The sequence below is a fragment of the Sorex araneus genome, chromosome 5 (genome assembly GCF_027595985.1).
Source record: "Sorex araneus isolate mSorAra2 chromosome 5, mSorAra2.pri, whole genome shotgun sequence".
Lineage (NCBI taxonomy): Eukaryota > Metazoa > Chordata > Mammalia > Eulipotyphla > Soricidae > Sorex > Sorex araneus.
Window position 1 is genome coordinate 72,301,325 of NC_073306.1, and position 21,907 is coordinate 72,323,231.

A 21,907-nucleotide genomic window follows, 5' to 3' on the forward strand; every position below is an offset into this window, starting at 1 on the left:
TCACTGAAACCCAACCATGAACAGCTATGTAATTCTGTATCTCATGATGATTCAATAAAAATAAAATTTTTAGAAAAGCAAAAAAGCTCATGTCTTAGCTGGGCCAAAACAAAAGCAACAACAAAATGATTCCTATTTTGCTTACCTACAAAAGTTATAAGATTATGTAAAAAAAAGATTATTACAAAATACAAAATTATAAAAATGACATTAAACAGCCTGAAACCATCCTTCCTAACCTAGAACTGTGAGCTTCCTGATCATACTCTCAGAGCACGACTTCTTAAAGAGAAGCCTCATTTATACACTTAAATATGTTGTTGATTGAGTCATTATTATTACTGAGGCAATATAGTTTGTTTTGGTACCAATATTTATGCTTTAGGCATACAATGTTACTGTGCCACACCCACCACCAAAGTGACAGCCAATCAATGCTCCTCCACTAGTGTCTCTAGGACCCTTCTTGCCCATTCCCTCCCTCACCACCTCACCCCTGCCCTCCTTGAAAATGTTACCTGTTTTCAGGATCTAAGGATTGGTTTTCATTAGCCATTTTCTATTCTTTTGCTTTGTTTCCTTATGTGTCTGTATGAGTGAGATCATCTAGTATTTGTTATTCTTCGACTTATTTTGCTTAGCATGACACCCTCTAGCTCTGTCTTTTCTATTGCTGAATAGTGTTCTAGTGTGTACATATACTATGCTTTCCTTACCCACTCATAACTCTAGTTAGCCATTTGTGCTGTTTCCACATCAATGAACATAAGGATGTGTGCATGTGTGTGTGTGTGTGTATGTGTCTTCTTAATTGACTTTTTGTATTCTTGAACTAGATACAGAGGAGTGGAATCACTACATCCATGGCCATTATTCTTTTAAATTATAGAAATAATAATGAAAGTTTTAGTTCAGTAATTTTCTTCAGTAAAACCATAAAAATCAAATACTTAACTCTGATATGTATGTATTTTAAATATCATGGTTAACTTTACCTCTGCCATTACTATGTTCAATTAGATTCTATTTATAGGGAAAACTTCCTGTTGCTTATCGATTTGTTCAAGTGGGCACCAGTAAGGTCTCTCATTGACAGACTTATTGTTACTGTTTTTTGGTATATCCAATACACATGGATAGCTTGCCAGGCTCTGCAGCACGTGCTCGATACTCTCGGTAGCTTGCCAGGCTCTCCGAGAGGGGTGGAGGAATCCATCTCGGGTCGGCCGCGTGAAAGACAAAAGCCCAACCACTGTGCTATCCCTCCAGGTTAAGGGTACTCTGACAACATGATGACAAAATTGAAGACAGTAATTATTAAAATAAAATTCCCAACATTTTTTTAGAAAAAGCTTCCCTAGTTACTCAGCAATTTCATGTCATTTGTATAAAAGGCAGCTTTATTTTACTCATTTTAGTCTGTTTTATCTTGTTTGAGGACCACAGAAGGTAGTGCTTAGGATTTATTTCTTACTCCTGGTGGTGCTCAGAGAACCATAAAGGGGTGCCTGTGATTAAACCCAAGTTGGCCACATGGGAAGCAAGTGATCTACTGCTGTACTGCTCTTGTGTGTGTGTATGTGTGTGTGTGTGTGTGGTGGTGGTGATGGTGACGGGATGATAGGGCCACACAAGGCTATAGTCAGGAGATCATACTCAGTGCTGGGGGTTGAAGGTGAGTTGGCTGCATTCAAGGCCAACTTAACCCCTATATTCTCTCTCAAGCTTCTCATGTTAGTATTTTAAATTTGTCACTGTCACTGTCATCCCATTGCTCATCAATTTGTTCGAGTGGGCACCAGTAACGTCTCTCATTGAGAGACTTATTGTTACTGTATTTGGCATATCCAATATGCACGGGTAGCTTGCCAGGCTCTGCCGAGCGGGAGCGATACTCTCGGTAGCTTGCCAGGCTCTCCGAGAGGGGCGGAGGAATTGAACCCAGGTTGGCAGCATGAAAGGCGAATGCCCTACCGCTGCGCTATCGCTTTGGCCAGTATTTTAAATAAATAGATAAATTTCTAATTTTTAACAATCAATTTATAATTTTTAGAGTTCATGCCATAATGTTTACATAGTCTTCATTTAGTTATCTGTTAATTAAACACTATCATCTGTTAACTATCAATCACTTTTGCAAAATCATGGCTGATTTTCTGCTTTGTGAGTAGTACCAAAACTCACACATACATAAGCATAAGTAGCATTCAATTGTTATTCTTCTTGGATTGTTTTTTGTTTTTAACCATACCTGGTGGTTCTCAGGACTTAAACACGGCTCTGCCTTTATCAAGGATCACTCATGGTAGTTCTTAGGGGGACCATATGTGGTGCCAGGATCAAAATGAACTAGTTGCATGCAAGGTAAGCACTCTACCCACTGTACTGACCCCTACTTTACTTTTATTCTAGTTGGAATTATGATTATCTTGAACCTGATAAGGTATGCTTCTTGTTTACTCAGTGTATTCATGCATCTTAAAAGCAATATTATTTTTTCATGCTTTTGTAAAATGATGTATTTTAAGTGGTTAATATTTATAAAGATTCAATTTTTAAGTGAAGTCTAAAAATTCAAGTCTCAAAGTTTTCTCTGGTGATGGAATAGTGGAGATGTATCAAACAATAAGAATAAAACTGATGGCATCTAAAGACACATGAAAGAATGCTCTGCATTGCTAATCATCAGAGAGATGCAAATCAAAACAACTATGAGATATCTCACACCACAGAGACTGGCATATGTCAAAAAGAACAAAAACAAGTCTTGGCACAGATGTGGGAAGAAAGGAACTCTGATTCATAGTTGGTGGGAATACCTACTGGTCCAGCGTTTCTGGAAAAAAATATGAGCATTCCTGAGAAAACTAGAAATTGAACTTCCATTTGACCAATGACCACTTTGGGGAATGTACCCTGGGGGCCCAAAACCACACAGCAGAAATGCTATCTGCATTTCTATGTTCATTGCAGCAAAATTCACAATAATCAGAATCTGGAAACAACCTGAGTGCTTGAGAACAGATGAATAGATAAAGAAAATATGGTATGCACACAGTGGAATACTTTGTAGCTGTTAGGAAAAAATAAGTCATGAAATTTGCTTATAAATGTGTGAACATGGAGAGTATCATGTTGAGTGAAATGAGTCAGAAGGAGAGGGACAGATATAGAATGACTGCACTCATTTGTGGGATGTGGAAAAAAAAACCCGAAATATGAGACTAATACCCATGATCAGTAGAAACAAGACCAGGAGGATTGGTCCATGGTTGTAAGCTTGCCACAAGTGATGGGGGCAGAGGGCAGTTAGGATCCAGAAAGAACCACTAGTTGAAAATGATCACTCTGGACAAGAACTGAGTGCTGAAAGTACGTAAAGGGACAAACATACTAACCTTTCAATACCTGTAGTGTAAACCATAATTCCATAGAGACAGAGACAGAGAGAGACAGAGACAGAGCAAGAGAGGGAGGGAGAGAGAGGAGAAGGAGAGAATAAAGAAGAAAGAAAAACTCCTGTCTAGAAACAGAAGCAGGCTTGGCAGGCAGTTCAGGTATGGTGGCAGGAGGGAAATGGGACATCGGTGATGGGAAATGTACACTGCAGGGACAGTGTTGGAACACTGTAGTCAAACCCAATCATGAACAACTTTATAACTTTATATCTCAAGGTGATTCAATTACAATAAAAAGAAAAAAGAAAACTAACAGCATCCTTTCAATTATATCAGATTGCTACGCAAATGCTGCAATATTTATGTTTCAGATGCTCTTATTTGTCTGTCACTAGAAAGAAAAATACGTAAAGTGAGTAATCTTATTCCATATGCTTTTTACTGTCCCCTTCGGGTTTGTGATTACTGGTCTCCTTCAGTGCTTCAAAGGTAAAGATTGTACAAATTTAAAATATGTTGTAGATGCTAGCATGTGTAAATTTTTCACTTTTCAGCTTTTCTTTGGTCGTGCAAACAGTTTTCAATTTCAATCTCCATTGTAGCTTTTTTTTTTTATTATTTTTTTTTATAGAAAATGCACTGAGTCTAGGAGTGTGAACCAGTACCTGGAATTACCCCAGTCCGGACCACTGCCAAAGACTGAGCCTCGGGTTTCAGTTGCATACTTGTAAACCACTAGTAGGCACTGTTTGCAAAGCTCCACCAGGCGCTGGCAACACTGAAGCTGCAAAGGAGTCACCACCTCCTGACTTTTATTGAAAATATTCTCCCACGATGATCTGTTGGCATGGAAACAAAATTTACTTCAGGTAGCTGTTTAAAATGGCAACCAATTTAATCACTTACCTAGGATATGTACATGCAGAAACACACACACACACACACACACACACACACACACACACACACACAGAGCCCTTTCAGTTCACCTTTGAAGTGACATAGATGGTTGAAAGGTACAAATCAATACAAGGTCAGAAATTAACTCTTATACTAAAAAAAGCACAATTCAATACCATTTGCTTTTAAATAATTGATTGCTAAATACTTAACTTCTGTGGGAGCTAAAAGAATGGCTACCTAACACCTTTCAAAAAGTTGGTTACTCTTTATTAAAACATTTGGAGCTAATATTTTTGATCTAAGTTCTCAAAAGTTAGATATATAGGAATGTATGGCTTTTTAGGATGCTATATTTACACATATGTTAATGATGATCCCACACCATGATTAAAGTTTGGTATACCTTATTATATGGTCTCTATCTGAACTAACAAAAGTTAGGTTATTCCCTGGATTATAACCACTCCTTTGAAAAAACAGCTTTAAAATAAAATTGTTTTGCATTCTTAGAACACTGGTTCTACACACTACAAGTAATATATCCCAACTGCCCTGCAAAGTATTGCTCTGCAGAACCCCAAAAGGTAGTGTCCCCCTCCATTAGCATATTCTGACTTATTCTGAAGCAGGAAGTACTTCATACTACCCTGATAATCTTAATTTGAGAGCCTGAGATATAGCACAGTGGAGGAACACGTGCCTCACGAGTAATGTTCTACTGTATCTCCTGGTGATGCAATGAAACTTATTTTTAAAAAAGTATTTATTATTACATAAAGTCAGCCCTCATTAATTTCAGCTACATTTTAAAATTATATATATTTAAGGGTTAGGATAATTAAAATTTAAGTTTATACTCTGAAAAAAGTGGTAGTTAATCAAATTTATATTGTAAACAACATTATCAGAAAAGATGATGAATTTATAAATAGCCTAAGAACAATTTTTATGATTTCTTTAAACAAATGTTTATATTAATGGGTTCTCAAATACCAGTGAGCTTCATCAATTTCTTTACATAAAGACCCATATGAGTTCTATCTGAAACAATTTGAGAATAACTTGCTTAAGTAACTGTGTACTTAAGAAAAGTAGGCTGTGGGGGCTGGAGCGATAGCACAGCGGGTAGGGCATTTGCCTTGCACGCGGCCGACCCGGGTTCAAATCCCAGCATCCCATACGGTCCCCTGAGCACGGCCAGGGGAAATTCCTGAGTGCAGAGCCAGGAGTAACCCCTGTGCATCGCCAGGTGTGACCCAAAAAGCAAAAAAAAAAAAAAAAAAAAGAAAAGTAGGCTGTGTATCTTTAAGAATAACCTATTCTTAAACTTTTTATGCAGAATTGTCTTTGCTCCTGTTTTCCAAAATGATGACTTAAAATATTAAAATTTGTGCTCTATAATTTTTGGAAAAAAAATAATGTTCTAAATTGACCCGGAGTACCACTCCGGCAAGTCTCACAATTATGTGTAGTTGTGATAATATATATGATTTATAGTCCTGAAGTTCTCAAGGCCTAAATGGAGAAGGTGGGGTGTGTATGGGGAGAGAGGAAGTAAGTGAAAAACTTACTTTCTTAGTTTAAATGCCTTTTTAAGCCTCAAAGGGAAAGTTTGGTTTGAGACTTGGTAGTGGTTCAGGTCTCATTTTACATATACCAATTTGCTTAATCCCCCGAGGGAGAAAAGATTTTTCAGAAAGAAAATATATTAAGCAAAGCATTTTTCTGAAAATGTGGGCTTCCAACGGGAAATTCAAAGACTCCATTTTCAATCTTCTAAAGATATTTGATATCGCTGAATAGCAAATGCTTTAGAAAGAATTGAAAGATGCTTTAGAAATTCAAAAAACTATTTTTCAATAGAAAAGCTACTGTTTATTTTTTTTCAGGAACAACATGGTCCCAGAAAGTCAGTATGTCATGGTGAATTAAAGAGTTCCTTGTTATTGAATAAAATGAAAACACTGAAAGGAGTTAAGTGCCTTTCATGTTCTCAGATACTAGCACTAAATAAAATTTTTATAATTATACATAACGTTTATAATATTTTTATTATTAATGGAGGAACAATTTTTCATTCAGTATGCTAGTTAAATTAACACTAACAACAAAAGTTATTACCAAATATAAGAAATTACCAAATGCATGAGTATTAAATTTTATATATTTTTGATGTCCAAATATACATAAAGTTTATATATACTTTATTTGACCAATAAATATTTAGGAATTAATATGGTAATGCTTATAATTAATATGCATTAATCTACTATGCCCTAAAAATAAATATTGTCAGATAGGAATAAATACACACATATAATATCCTGAGTTCAACCATCTGAATTTTCTTTTCTTTTCACTGGAGATCCTAAGTATTCCTACAAATGTCTATTTCTATCACCACCTTCTCCTCTCAATTTGGATATATTTTTCCTTTGAAGTCATTAGGTTGGAATTAATATAATTGACTCACTTTAAGATAGCTCTTTATTCCCTTACTTAAGAGTGCAGAGATAAGAAAACAAAAAATAATATAACATTCTGAATATGAGCTATATCATCTTTCTCCCTAATAGCTAAAATTAAGCATTAAATCAAGATACTTATCCCATTCAGGGTGTTACGTTCATAACCACTGGCCAAAGTCCATGTTCTTTTTAATGAATGCATGTTTAAGTGTTGGATTGGAGTTATAGCACAGCGAGTAGGGTATTTGCCTTGCATGCAGCTGACCCGGGTTTGTTCCTCCATCTCTCTTGGAGAGCCCGGCAAGCTACCTAGAGTATCCTGTCCACACAGCAGAGCCTGGCAAGGTATCGTGGTGTATTCGATATGCCAAAAACAGTAACAAAAGTCTCACAATGGAGATGTTACTGCTGCCCGCTCGAGCAAATCAATGAACCATGGGAGGACAGTGCTACATATTTAAGTGACAGCACACAAAAGTCCATTTATTAAAAAAGGAAAAATAAGATGAACAGGGCTTGCTTCATCTGGCACTTGGCTAATGGTTTTTCTTGTGGGTCTGATGTGGTAGCATATGTTTTGAAGTCATTAAATTGTACCCCTAAATATCTGTAATTATATCAGTTTGTTACCCCAATAAATAAATGTAAATAAATTTTAAAGTAAAATTATTGAAGACACTTTCCAAAAAGTCATGAGTTTGTTTTTCTGGAGCAGCATTCAGGTAAGAGAGAAATGTAAGAAGACAAATGAAAAAAGAAAAATCAACATATTTAAGTTTCACATATTTAGATTAGAACTTGAGTTTTAGGATAAATAAGGAGAATTACTAGATTTTTTATCAACTAATACTGAAAGTATGATGCATAAAGAAAAAAAATGGAAGCCAAATACTTAGAAATCTATTCATTTCATCTAGTTCTTCCACAAAAAGTTTCCTTTTATTTGATATCCAAAAGTATGTTTCTACAATTTCTATCCTCTTAATGTTAAGGAGGTATTTTTTATGGTGCAGCATATGGTCTATCTTGGAAAATGTTTCATGTACATTGAAGAAGAATGTATATTCGCCTTTTTAGAGATGAAAAGCCATATATAATACACAATAGTAGTTATGTAATGTCTTTCTTCAGGTCTATTAGCAGTTGTTTTAAGTATTTGCTGGTCCTTCATTTGGTGTATATACTTTTAGGAGTGTGAGTTCTTTCTAATATGCAGATCTTGATCATTAAAAAATTACCTTCACTGTCTCTTATAACCTTCTTCAGCCTGAAGTTTCTGTGTCTCTTTTATAATGATCCCTTGTGTATGTATCTTGTTCTGTCTCCTAGAGGAAGTAGCACTTATCTGTTACAAGCATAAGCCTGTGACTAGGTTGTTAAGTTCAAATCCCAGCCACACAAAGTCCATCAATTTCCTTACCTATAAAATGATAGTGATCATAAAACCTGCTTCAAAATGATGTTATCAGGATTAAATGCTGGATGCGTAGAATGTGTTTAGGACAATGCCTGACACATAAATCACATAACCTGAGTCACTCTCATTTTTTAATTTCCTTAGGAAGGGCCTAGGTCAAATTCAACATCACATCTCCAGAAATATTCATCACAGATTGAAAAATGTTTATTTTTAAAAAGTGACGCCAGCTTGATTAGCAACAGTGGATATGTGACAGAAAAAGGAAATTTAGTAGAATTTAGCATGTGATTAAATAAACTGAGGGAGAAGGAAGCTGAAGATATCAAACCTCTCTGACTAGGAGGATAAAATGGGATTAAGGGTGTTCACATGGGAAGATATTTTTCAATAAGAAGGAGATAAGAAGCATTTGAGTTTGGATATCCTGAGGAGTAACTAAAAATGAGTCACAACAGCATTGGCAGGACGAAAATTCTGAAGAGGAGCAGGAGGTAAGTCATAATTTTGGAAGTCAGCTACTTAAAGGTAACAGCTAAAGAATTTTCCAGATACTGATTTTGTCATTGAAGTTATTTGTGATTTAAGATCAACTTCTGGGGACCATGGAGAGAGCATATGGCTCAGGGCACATACCTTGCATATATCAGCCCTGAATTTGATCCCGAGTAGCACATGGCCACTCAAGCATCACCAAGTAGAGCCCTGGAGGCCCCCAAGAACCATCAATGTGGCCTTCGAAGCCCTCTGAGCACTCGGGCTCTAGAATTGAACCTGGGGACTGGTCAGTTACATGTTGCTGGGAATTGCCCTAGGATGCTCTGAGAAGTCTTTGAGAAGCTCCTGGACCAGCCACATGCACAAGGACTCCCTTCTTTTCACAAATTTAGAACTGATTAAGTGTTATTGTCTCCCTATTCCTCGTCCCATCAAAATCAGCTACAGGGGACTGAGGAGATGGTTTAGATGGCTAGAGCATATGTTTTGTACATGGGAGCCCCAATATCAATTCTCAGTACTATATGATCCCTCCACATACACACACAACTATTGTGATTATTGTGATTAACCCCTGAGCACCAAGCAAAGCTTATCTTCAGCACTGCCAGGTATGGGTTAAGAAACAAAACAAAAATTAGAGCTATGTATTATTTTAAATAACCAATTGAGCCAGATGGGGCCGGAGTAGTTCCTGAGTGCAGAGCCACGGGTAACCCTTGATCATCACTGGGGGTGACCCAAAAGAACAAAGCAAAATAGAAAGAAAAGGGAAAAAAAGCAATAGGGCCAGAGAGACAGCACACAGTAGGGCACCTGCCTTGCATGAGGCTACCCCGATTCAATCCCAGCACCACATACGGTCTCCAAGTACCACCAAGAGTAATCCTTAAGCAGAGAGACAGGTGTAAATCTCAGGCACTGCCAGGTGTAGGCCCAAAATCAAATAAACACACATACACACACACATACACACACACACTTGCACATACATGCAGTAAAAAATTCATATTTTTAGAGACATTAAGAAATTTTATTTATTTTATTAGGTTATCTTCAGAATTTGGTATTAACATAATAAAGGTGAAAATATTAAAAGATAATTTGGAACTTACCCTGAATCACAGAAACAGTTCCACAGTCCTTGGCCACGATTCCATAGTAAGCGACTAAAAATTCGCTTGAAAATCTGATACAAATTTATTTCCTCAACATCAGGTACTTTCCAGATGTGCGAAAGAACTGAACGAACACTTGTTTTTACTATGTCCAAAATCTAGTGGGGAGGGAAAGAGTTTCAAAATCTAGATGACTATATACATTCCTGAAATTCAGAGATGAGTAAATATGTGTGTGTATACACACAATTCAAAGATAAACATACACATGAACTGAACAACTGTACAGAATAGAAAGTCCAGAAGTAAACCCATGCATTTTTGAAACTTTGGTGTGTGGCAAATGACAAGTTAGACCACTTGAGTATAAAATGATTAAGCTGAAATCAAATTTAATTAATAGATATTTTAAAATTGCAATCTCAAAATATGAGGACAAAATGTGTCAGAAAATATAATAAATTCCCCAAACTTACTAATATAAAAATCAGTGACTTAATAGAAACTGAAAAGGAGTCTTCAATAGGAAGCTTCTTACCATGGACGGGGGGCTGGAGCAATAGTACAGCGGTTGGGCTTTTGCCTTTCACTCAGCCAACTAGTGTTCGATTCCTCCGCCCCTCTCAGAGAGCCCAGCAAGCAACCGAGAGTATGGAGCCCTCACGGCAGAGCCTGGCAAGCTACCCGTGCGTATTGGATATGCCAAATACAGTAACAATAAGTTTCTCAATGAGAGACGTTACTGGTGCTCGCTCGAACAAATCGATGAACAATGGGATGACAGTGACAGTGACAGTGACCGCAGAGGGGAATAGAGGTGTGGAGGACACGGGAAATGGTGGAGGAAAGACTGGTGGAGGGCGTGGTGCTGGAAGTTTTATGTATAAAATCTATCAAACACTGTTTTGTAAAACTCTGGTGCTTAAAATAACAATTTTTAAATAACACTAAAAAATTAAAAGCATGTCACAGTCTAAAAGATAAAACCAATGACTTAATAGAAAAAAATGGGCAAAATATGTGTGCAAGCATTCATTAGAAAGAAAGAAAAAGCCCAGATAAACAGAGAATATTCAAACGGTAGAAAAACAAAAACAATACATAAGTTCCTGTCATGTCACTTTTATCAAAAGAGTGGGATTAGGTTTTGCCTCCTAATGTCTATACAAATATTTGGGTTCAGGAAACATTATGGGTCTCACTTTACAGATGAGGAAAACTTACCATAAAGCATATAGGTTACTTGTTCAAGATTATAGAGAATAAATGAGCTATATAATCAGACCCGTGCTTTTAACAACTACCCAAAATGGATTTACAATTAACTTGTCTGTCCACGATTGAGAGCAAAATCCTTGAAGAGAGCCCCATTCTTTTCTTCTGTGATTCATATTCACCTCTAGTCAAATAACATTTGGAAAGATGGAGTGGGGGTTCTATGTATAAACACAGGTGCAGTGGCAGGTCCACCAGTATTTGGACCTGAGAGTAGAGACTAATTCGCTTGAACGTATAAACAGATGAGAAATCAGCAACTGCACCTTTAGCAGAAAACCCACTGGTTTCAGGAAGGCTGAGAAGGCCAGCAAGCAATAGGATTTGAATGAGGAAACAGTGGCTGCCAGTTCTATTTATCATGCTACATTGCATTTCTGAGAGCTTTCAGATTAGAATAAAGGAGATTAAAGATGAATAATTTGTGAAACACAAAAAGAAATGGTGAGGACTTAAGTAGAGGCTCACTTATAGGAATCCATTCACTGACACTCTGGCTTTTAAAAGCACCTCAATCCAACACTGATCTCTCTATGGGGGGGAAATGTAAATGGGAGGATTCAGTCAATGAAAACATTAATAAAGTAAAAGAATTTGTTTTTCCACATGAAATATAGCATATTTGAAGGCACAAATCACACAGACAAATTCATATTTTGTAAGAACATACAGATGTTGAATGACAAACTGCTCCATATGGCTGAACAGTTGGCCCTAAATTAAAATAATGGCATGAGGTGACAGAGGTTTAGAAATAACATTAAAACCACTACATGCTGTTCTAATGATGCGTGCAGCAGTCATGGCTATCGGGGAAAAGCACCTCTGCTGAGGCAAAATGAACGGTTCTGCATGGCATGTATGTCAGCCCAAATGAAAAAGAAAAAAATACCAAAATGAATGCAGAAACAACTGCAGAGATATTAAAATGAAATAGCTATTTGAGAATACTTGATAAACAAGGATCTTTTAGAAATGAATTTATTTCTAAAATAAATGTAAAAAGTAGAACCTTAGTAACATTACTTTTTCTCGTCATACTCCAATTTTAGTTTACGCCTAGATAAAATGTCAGAAAATAAGCATTTCAGCAAATTTAGCATACTTTATAACTTACCAATGCTGAAATATTTTCATATTTTATATATGTTCTTTACAAACTATATAAAGCAAATTCACTCTTGGCAGAAAACCAAATTATGTAAATGTGCAGCTACTGCAACATGGGATTAAATAAGATTTTAACTATTTCCATTTTCACTTGGTGAGGATTCTTTTTAGTACTTAATTCCACATCCTTGACCTTTAATTTTTACACTCACTAAGGAAAATATGAAATAAAGCAAATAATTTTCTTTTATCTCCAAACACACACACACAATGAAAACCATTTGGAAGAGTTTGTGTGTATGGCATTTTAATCTTAGAATTTCACAATATTCTATGGAGCAACCAGCAGTATTGAAGCAGAAAGTTAGATACATATTTCTACAGTGTTCACAAAACGGAATTAAGTGACTTAATGGGAATCCAATGCATTTCATACCTTAAGGATATGATAAGACTGTAATAAATACCTGTTGCATTATATATTTGAATGAGAAAATAAATTAATGAATGAATAAACCACACAAAATCCTAAACAGAACATGGTATAGTTCTTGTTAAAAAAAAAACTGGCAATCCAAAACATTTGTCAAATTAAATTACATCGTTAACAGTTCTGTATCAGCTATGGAGACTGACCACGTGAAACAACCTGCTTTTAAGTGTTTGGTTCGGTGCCATCCTACCTATTCAGAACCGGCTACAACAATCAAGCCAATTTCACATACTCCCCAAAATGTTCCTGAACAAGAACTGAATAGTGGTTGGAATACCAATGAGAGGCTAGTTCTGCCAGGTGCAAATTCTTCCCTTTGAAAAGAGACCTTTGTTGAGGGTTTTGTTTTGTTTTGTTTTGTTTTGTTTTGTTTTGTTTTGTTTTGTTTTTTAAAGCCCAAGGCTTTCTCAGAACTTCACTGAAATCTGTGCTTCTCACATTTCCCTAGCTTCCACTCAGAGGTGTCAGATTGACACTGCACTCTAGGAACAAGACACTTCTCAGTCCTCAATTATCTCTCCTACATGTTGACTCTTGGGCAAGAGCAATAGCACAGCTGGTAGGGTGTTTGCCTTGCATGCGGCTGACCCCGGTTCGATTCCTCCGCCCCTTTAGGAGAGCGTGGCAAGCTACTAAGAGTATCTAGCCTGCACGGCAGCGCCTGGCAAGCTATTCATGGTGTATTTGATATGCCAAAAACAGTAACAACAAGTCTCACCATGGAGACGTTACTGATGCCCGCTCGAGCAAATCAATGAGCAATGAGATGGGATGACAGCGACAGTGATAGTGACGTGTTGACTCTTACAAATCTTTCTCTTCTAATTCTATTCCAAATACGTCTGCTTCTCAGGGAAGTGAACTCGCCTTGCAGTGTTTCTGGACTATTATCACATCCAAAGAAGCATAGTTCTAATAAATATACATTTAGAAATAAATTAGTTAGTTCCCTGGCCTCCTAAACAGGTAACCTTTCATACTATCTAATTCTATATTTCACAATTGACCGACCCACATTCAAGATTTCTTTTTTTTCTTGAATATGTCTTCTTCCAGCGTTACAAGGCAATAGTATCAGTTTCATGCAAATAAATGATCAATATATAAAAACCTAACAATTTTATTCTCTCCCTACTTATCCTCTCCCTACTCTACATTAAATAACTCTACATTTTAAATTTTATTATGAGCTTGAGCGATAGTATGGCGAGAAGGCTGCTTGCCTTAGCCTTACATGTGGCCACCCAGCTTCAAACCTGGTATTCCACATGCGCCCTGAGCCATACCAGGAATGATCCTTGAGGCAGTAGTAAGCTCTGAGCATTGCTGGTGTAGTTCAAAAACAAACAAAATATAGCACTGTAGCACTAACATCCCTTTGTTCATTGATTTGCTTGAGTGGGCACCAGTAATGTCTTCATTGTGAGACTCGTTGTTACTGTTTTTGGCATATCGAATATGCCACGGGGAGCTTGCCAGACTCTGCTGTGTGGGCAGGATACTCTCAGTAGCTTGGCCGGGCTCTCCCAGAGAGACAGAGGAATCAAACCCGGGTTGGCCGCATGCAAGGCAAACACCCTACCTGCCAGACAGGAGTCTTTAAAATCTGATTCTGTTTTCTCTTGAACCTTACCAAATGCTTTGCTTATTCCTGTACTGAGAGAGAAGCTGTACCTTTATGCAGAGGGCCTGATCTTTACAGAGCTGGGACACAAATGCATTGTCTTCCATTACATTGCTCAAAAAATACTCTTTTTTTTTTTGCTTTTTTTTGGGTCACACCTGGCGATGCACAGGGGTTACTCCTGGCTCTGCTCTCAGGAATTACCCCTGGCAGTGCTCAGGGGACCATACTGGGAATCAAACCCAGGTCGGCCACGTGCAAGGCAAATGCCCTACCCACTGTGCTATTGCTCCAGCTCCCATCAAAAAATACTCCTACTAAAATAAAAAAATCTTAGAATCAGTCCTGAATGAAGATTATTGATAGGAAAGAAGATAATCAGTTCACATGCTTTATCTAGGCTAGACACCTTCCCACATTCTCACACAAACTCTCTAGAGTCAATGCGACCTATCTCCAAACAACTTCTCACAGTGCCTGCTCTGGGGAAAGTACTAAGGCCAAGTTCATCTGACTACATGTTTGCTTACTGTTTCCTCTACCTAATAGTATTATAAACATATAAAGTTTTTGATATTTTTTCAAGTGCACTCTTCAAAATATTACGTGAGCTCTACATTCAGACATTTTCTAAGTGGATTTCACCTCTGAGTTCACCCGGAACAAATAAGAAAGTGGTAAAAGAAAAAGCATTCATCTTTTATCTCCCAATTTGTATTGTGACTCCATGATTCACAATGCTGTTAATAAGAATTTCTGGCATACAATGTTCTGACATCACATCCACCATGTTTTTCCACCAATGTCTCAGATCCCCTTTCTTACCCCAACTCTTTTAAGTAAACTCCATTTGTAGTCTGATTCTCAGCATCTTTTACCATTCTCCAATTGCTCTTATGTGTGCTGAATTTTAAGTATTTTGCCTAAAAAAATTCTAAGCCCATCAAAAAAAAAAATCCGTCCAAAATTAAAAAATATCTCCATTGATATCAGTGTTCAATACCTTCATTCCTGGCTGGCTAAATGATTTGCAGTGATGATGTTTTTCTTAGACGATTTTCTTAGTGTGACTATAGATGAATCTATCAATTTGATGAGGATGAATTTATAAAAACAAAAAGTTAAAAAAAATTTAATTTTGTTATTCAAAAAATTATGGCGAAAACTCTTAAGTTACTCCTGTAGTGTAGGGGAAGAGAAAAGAGCAATGGCCCAGAAACAGCTGTTCTTTGTCCCTTGCTTCTTTCCTGAGGAGCGCGCGTGCTTCCTTTCACCAAGTAGCTGAGACTTTCACCTACTTAAAAAGCTTCTCAAAGAACAATGTGTTTAAGGAAAGAAAAGGAACAGTGATCATAGACACAGTGACAAAAGCAAATAAACTGCACAGGTGTAAACACGGGCTGCTAATGACAGCCAAGGTCTGGAGTTCCTTAGGCACTTTTCAAGGGCCTCCAAGGAAGTAGGCTACTTTGCAAGGTAAATTGTTTTAGGTAAGAGCCATCCTCAATGCTCCCAGAGAGCCAAAATTGATGTTATGAATTCTTCCTCTAAGTGGACTATTACCTTGTAAAAGAACAGTTGTAACCGCTAAGATGTTGCAAACTACGAGACTTTCATAAACTTTGTGTTGGTGTTTAAATATGGTATTAGTATTCAGAACCACAATACCTTTAATTTATGCCAAAAGAGAACAAGTTAGGATTTGGAAGAAAAAGCACTAGGTATGTAAGCTTCAGTAAACCATGATCCCTCACTTAGTGTGTCTACTTCCCAACATAAAAATTGAATGATAAATACAGAGGTGGACGTACATTGAGAACTAGAAAAAAATCAAAGCAAAAAACAGTATTGCACTCTCAGCCACTGCTGGTGGGAATGTTTCCTAGGGTACTGACTAGAATGAAAAATAATATGGAGAGTTCTCAGTAACACTTAGTATTAAACTGCCATATGACTCAGTAATACAACTTTTGGGCATCTATCCCCAGACCATGTAAAAAAAAAATCTCTCTCAAAAGAACATATGCACTCAGTATAATAGCTAAGATATGGAATCAACGTAGATGTCAATGACAGATGAACAGATTATGAAGATGTGGTATATATACACACTGGAATATTCAGCCACAAGGAACAATGAAATCATGCAATTTGGTTGTAATTAGAAGTTGGCATGTTGAGTGAAGTAAACCAGAAGAAAGACAAACGGGGTGATCTCACTTCTCTGTGGCATATAGAATACTTGGTGAAGAAATATAGTAAAAGAGGGATACTGAGATCATCATTGATCCCAGTAGTTAGAGAGGAGGAAGAAAGAGAAAAAAAATCAAGGAGGGAAAAAGAGAACTGGAAGTAAAGATTGAACAGGCATCTCGGCTTCAGTTATACTGTTGTTGTGGGTGACTAGTATAGCCATATGTCAAAAACACACTCAAAAAACTGAAAACATGAATGAGATCTAAGTTGCAACCTCTGAAACTTTAGGATGTGTCTGTCAAGTTGACAGATGGGATAGGGTGGGGATGAGTGTGGAGAGGAAATATGGGTACACTGGTGAAGCCGACACTGGTGGTGGCATTGGTTTTGAAATATTATATGACTAAAACTCAAGTATCAATAAATTTGCAAATCACAGTTCTTTAATTTTAAAAATTGGGAAAAAATAGTATTCCACAAAGAAAATTCTGAAAATATTCTTAGAGTGAATCAGGAGAGTAGATATACTATCATAGTACTTGCTAGCAAATTTATAATTAACCACTTATTTTTACTAAAGATTAATCCACTTAACCTTATAACATGGAATTATTTTTCTGATGTATAAAGGTTATTATATTTACAAAAATCATTTAATTTATCATTCTGTGAATATTTAACAGGCCTTCTCATATCACGTGTGAAAAAAACAAAACGGAATAGTCTTATTGCAATTTGGTGACTTTTGTTTAATAAACACATGACCCTGCATAGAAGCACAAGTGCAGAGTGAAGAGGCTAGCTTGCTACTGACAAAGTTCATAACTGATTCTAGAATTGCACCAATTAAATCTTTAAAGAAAGCCTTTTAGAGGTGAGTAAAGACAAGCTCTCTGGCTTTTAAAGAAGCAGGAAAAAATGAAAACATAAACCTCTCAAGGGAGATCGTAAGTGCAACGGAGTGAAAAACAACTTTCAGGTTTATTTTAGAATAAGAAATATTATCTGGGGCTGGAGAGAGAGTATAGTGGGAAGGCTGCCTGTCTTCACACAGACCATATGGGCTCAATACCTAGCAAGATATGATTTCCTGAGCCTACCAGGAGTGATCCCTGAGCACAGAGCCAGGAATAAGCCCTTAGCAACCCTGGGTGTGCCCCAAAAGTTAAAATAATAATAAAATACTATCTGTTGTAAGGGAATCCAGACAGATTTCACAGAAATGTCTCTGTCTCCCTGCTCTTTCTCCATCTAAAAAAAGACTGCATTGATCTGAAAAAAATATACACATAACAAAAGGAAAATGTCATCATTTTCTTTTCTTTGACTCAATAAGTAAAGCTTCCAAAAATAAATTATCCTGATAATTTTGTGCCCAAATTTTTAAAAATTTTAATGATATATATTTTCAAAATAAAACATACACAGGGTCATATCACTGCGTGACTTGCTTATTTATTATTTTATCTCTTTAGGAAGGTACAAAGAATGGACAAGTTGGCAAAGGTTCTCCCTCTAAGTTATCCAAGGCAATGTGACCTCACTAGATATCCTTGCAAACTCTTTTTATGGAATTTTTCAGCAGGAAAATAGCTGATAGCATTCCAACCTAAGAAATGATTTAGAAAACTAAATTTGATCTGTGTACGCAATATGTTGATGCAGTAGTCACTAGGCATGTTTGGATTTACATTACTGAAAATTAAAAGTTCCATTCCTCCGTCACAAGAATCACATTTCAAATTCTCATTGAATGGCATTATGCATATGTGTCCTTCTGAAATGACTACACTGCGGATATGTGCAGCAACATTCATAATAAACAAAACAGAATTCTAACTTCAACAGGCTAGAGAATGAAAGTTAATCACAAAACCATACGAATGACAAATCGAGAACAAAAATAAAGTCACCCAAATATGGGAGAGTTCCTCTGTGCCAATGTGAGGCCACATACAGTTAGCATTTGTCACTCTGAACTCAGAACACTACCAAGAACGAGAGAAGAGACACCTTTGATTTGAAGGACTTACAATCTCACAGATATCATGGACCTGTAGTATTGTAGGTCCTTCACTCCAGATTAGTAAAGTTTGGTTAATTTTGCTAACGTATGTTTGGTTCGTATAGCATGTCATGTCCTGCTGTATCTTGAGTTAATATATATGATTCCAAAATAATACCAATTCAAACAAGTAAATAGTATGGTCTTACTTTAATGTTTCTAACATTATTTTATTGATTGACATTTAGGCTAATTCAAAATGTTTGCTTTCACAAATACCACTGCAATGAATTCTCACAGACACTAATGTTTTATATACTAGCACTTTATCCAGTGAAACAGAATTTTGGAAGTGGTTTTACTGTGTCATACAGTTATGAACTTTTGAAATTTCAATAGATATTGCAAATTACCTTTCTCCTTAGATGTACCACTGTACCCGTTGAATGCACAGTATTTTTTACTGATAACGATTTCCACCAATGAATATTATTTATTAACCTTTGCCAGTCTAATGATTTTTTTTCTTTTTGGGTCACACCCAGCGATGCATAGGGGTTACTCCTGGCTCATGTACTCAGGAATTATTCCTGGCGGTGTTCAGGGGACCCTATAGGATTCTGGGAATCGAACTCAGGTTGGCCACGTGCAAGGCAAACGCCCTACCCGCTGTGCTATCACTCCAGCCCCACCAGTCTGATGATTTTTACTTGCTTGCTTTTGTCATGAGTAAGGGCAAGGATCTATTTATATCATAACTGGCTACATAAAGCTACATTATTTGTCTTTTCATACCCTTCCAACACACCTTGTTATTTTACTTATTAATATTTTAGTATAGTTTCTCTTTTGCAGAGTTATTTGTTGGAGGTATGCATTTACAAATGAAATTTGTATTTTCCTGTGATGCAAATTATTTCTCCTCCTCTATCCCTGTTTCTCTCACCGCTTCTACCTTCGATGTGGTGTGAGCAAGTTTTTTTCATGTGTTTAGATTTTATGTAATCAAGTATATCATTCTTTTCTTTTAAATACTCTGGGTCTTAGATCTTTGTTGAGAAATTATTTCCCCATTCCAAGATTATAAACATAGACTTCTATATTTTCTTTGAAATAAATGTTTTATTTATAAAACTACCGTTCATCTTGAATTTATTTTTTGTATATGGTGAGAGATAAAGCTCTACTTAATTTTCCTCTAGTCAATTTTTTTAGTATCATTTAGTAGAAAATTATCTTTTCTCCACTGATTTAAAACATCTCATTTAGTGTGTATTAATATCTGTAAAATACTGAAATCTTTTTCTGGGTATTTTGTTAATTAACAACTTCTTTAGACTGAGGAATCTTCAATATCATAAAACGAAAATACACGACTTGAGGAAATGTGTGGTTCTAATTCTAATAAAATTCCTATCTTAATTAATCAATGCCACAATCAATGGCTTGACAAACACATATTAAGAGCTCAAAATATGTTTTGTAATATACCTGTTACCATTCCCACCTCACCAGGAGCTCAGTATTTGCACGTGGCAGAACACCAAGTAATTATTTGTTGAATGAGTTAATGTGAAATCGCTGAGTTCAGTTTAGCCAGATAAAATCAGGCAATTTAAAAGTCATCATTGGATCAGTGTTAAATTTTAGCTTATTACTATGCAATCCTACAAAGAGGAAATGATAGCTTGCATTACTGAAGGAACATCATGTGTTAGTGAAGTTACTAAAATTGCTTATCTCTCCAAATAATGTTGCAATGCATTTGATAAATCCCCAGGGCTTCTTGCCACTCCCGTTGCAACTCTCCACGATAGATGTTACAATGTACTCCTTTCTCCAATCGTCAAAAACCCGACACCCATCTGAAGAAAATTTTCACATATTCCCATAACAGAACTGCACACACTCTGCTTTCCCTTCTATTGCCCCTTCCAGTTTTACTTACTCAAAGACTTTCCATCACTTCTTTCCCATGCCACTCCTCTCTTCCTAGATCACTCTCAAGAATACATAACTATAAATATCTTCATCCCTTAGAAAACTCCAGCGTTAAGTCTCAAATCCTTCTCCAGATGCCACATTTCCCTTTCCCCTCCACAGCAAATTCCTTGACCTCGTGTCTACACTGGGCTGGAGCTATAGCACAGCGGGTAGGGCATTCGCCTTTCATGCGGCCGACCCGTGTTCCTCCACCCCTCTCGGAGAGCCCAGCAAGCTACTGAGAGTATCACACCCACAGGGCAGAGCCTGGCAAGCTACCCGTGGCGTATTGGATATGCCAAAAACAGCTACAATAAGTCTCACAATGAGAGAAGTTACTGATGCACGCTGGAACAAATTGATGAGCAACGGGGATGACAGTGTCTACGCTGGCTCTGGTCCTCTCTACCTTTCATTTCTTGAACCTACTTCACTCAAGCTGACTGCCCACTGTGTCAATGAATTTGCTCTGACATCATCACTATTATCCTCCAGGGTGCCAGAAACAACAGGCAATTCTTTAAAAAATATTTTTTTAAGTTGAATCACCATGAGATAGAGCACAATCAAGCTGTTCGTAATTGGGTTTTAGTCATACAATGTTCCAACACCCATCTCTCCACCACGTTTTTTTTTTTCTTTTTGGGTCACACCCAGCAATGCTGAAGGGTTACTCTTGGCTTTGCACTCAGGAATTACTCCTGGTGGTGCTTGGGGGACCATATGGGATGCCAGGGATTGAACCCGGGTTGGCCACATGCAAGGCAAACGCCCAACCTACTCTACTATGGCTCTGGCCCCTCCACAAGGTTAATTATTTTCGTGCCTATCAGCGACACTAACTCACTTCAGTAGAATATTTTCTTTTCATGGTTTCAGGGACATCTAGTTCTCAAGCTGCTTGCCCACCTTCCCAGCTTCTCCTCCTCCTCAATTCTCTTGGATTAATTTCTCATCACTCTGATTTCTGCACATAGGAATGGATCTGGCTCAATCCCCAAAGCTCTTCTCTAATGATACATTCTCTCTAGTCATACAGCTATAAAATACCCCACAGACTTTTACATTTTTGTATTTATATATATATTTTTTCAATACCGGAACTAAAAAATTCACATGAACAGCTACACAATCGGCATCTTCAATTGGCGCTCTAAACAATGTATCAACCTTACCATCTCAAAAAAAAAAAAAAGAAATCAAAGTAAAATATCATAGGAATCCTGCAGGAAGACTCCTACTCTTTCTCCAGCTTCCAGCCACTCTGAAACCATTAAGTTTTACCTCTAAATACCTTTCCTCTCTACTTCTACTGTGCCACTGTCTCTCCCTGACAATTCTATTCTTCATAAGTATTTCTCAAGATTAATTTAAATTATAGAATAGACAATGCAATTCTTCTGCTCACAGTTTGACAAT

At 37.0% G+C, this 21,907-nt stretch overlaps 1 protein-coding gene across 1 annotated transcript in view; it reads right to left on the reverse strand.

Annotated features, from left to right (window-relative positions):
- Nucleotides 1-21,907, reverse strand: part of TTLL7 (tubulin tyrosine ligase like 7) — a 171,452-nt gene that overhangs the window by 18,560 nt on the left and 130,985 nt on the right. The window contains exons 19-20 of the mRNA XM_012931648.2: nt 9,800-9,960; nt 4,064-4,237 (exon numbers count right to left, since the gene is read on the reverse strand). Coding sequence (XP_012787102.2) covers nt 4,064-4,237; nt 9,800-9,960 — 335 coding nt within the window. The remainder of the gene's footprint in view (nt 1-4,063; nt 4,238-9,799; nt 9,961-21,907) is intronic.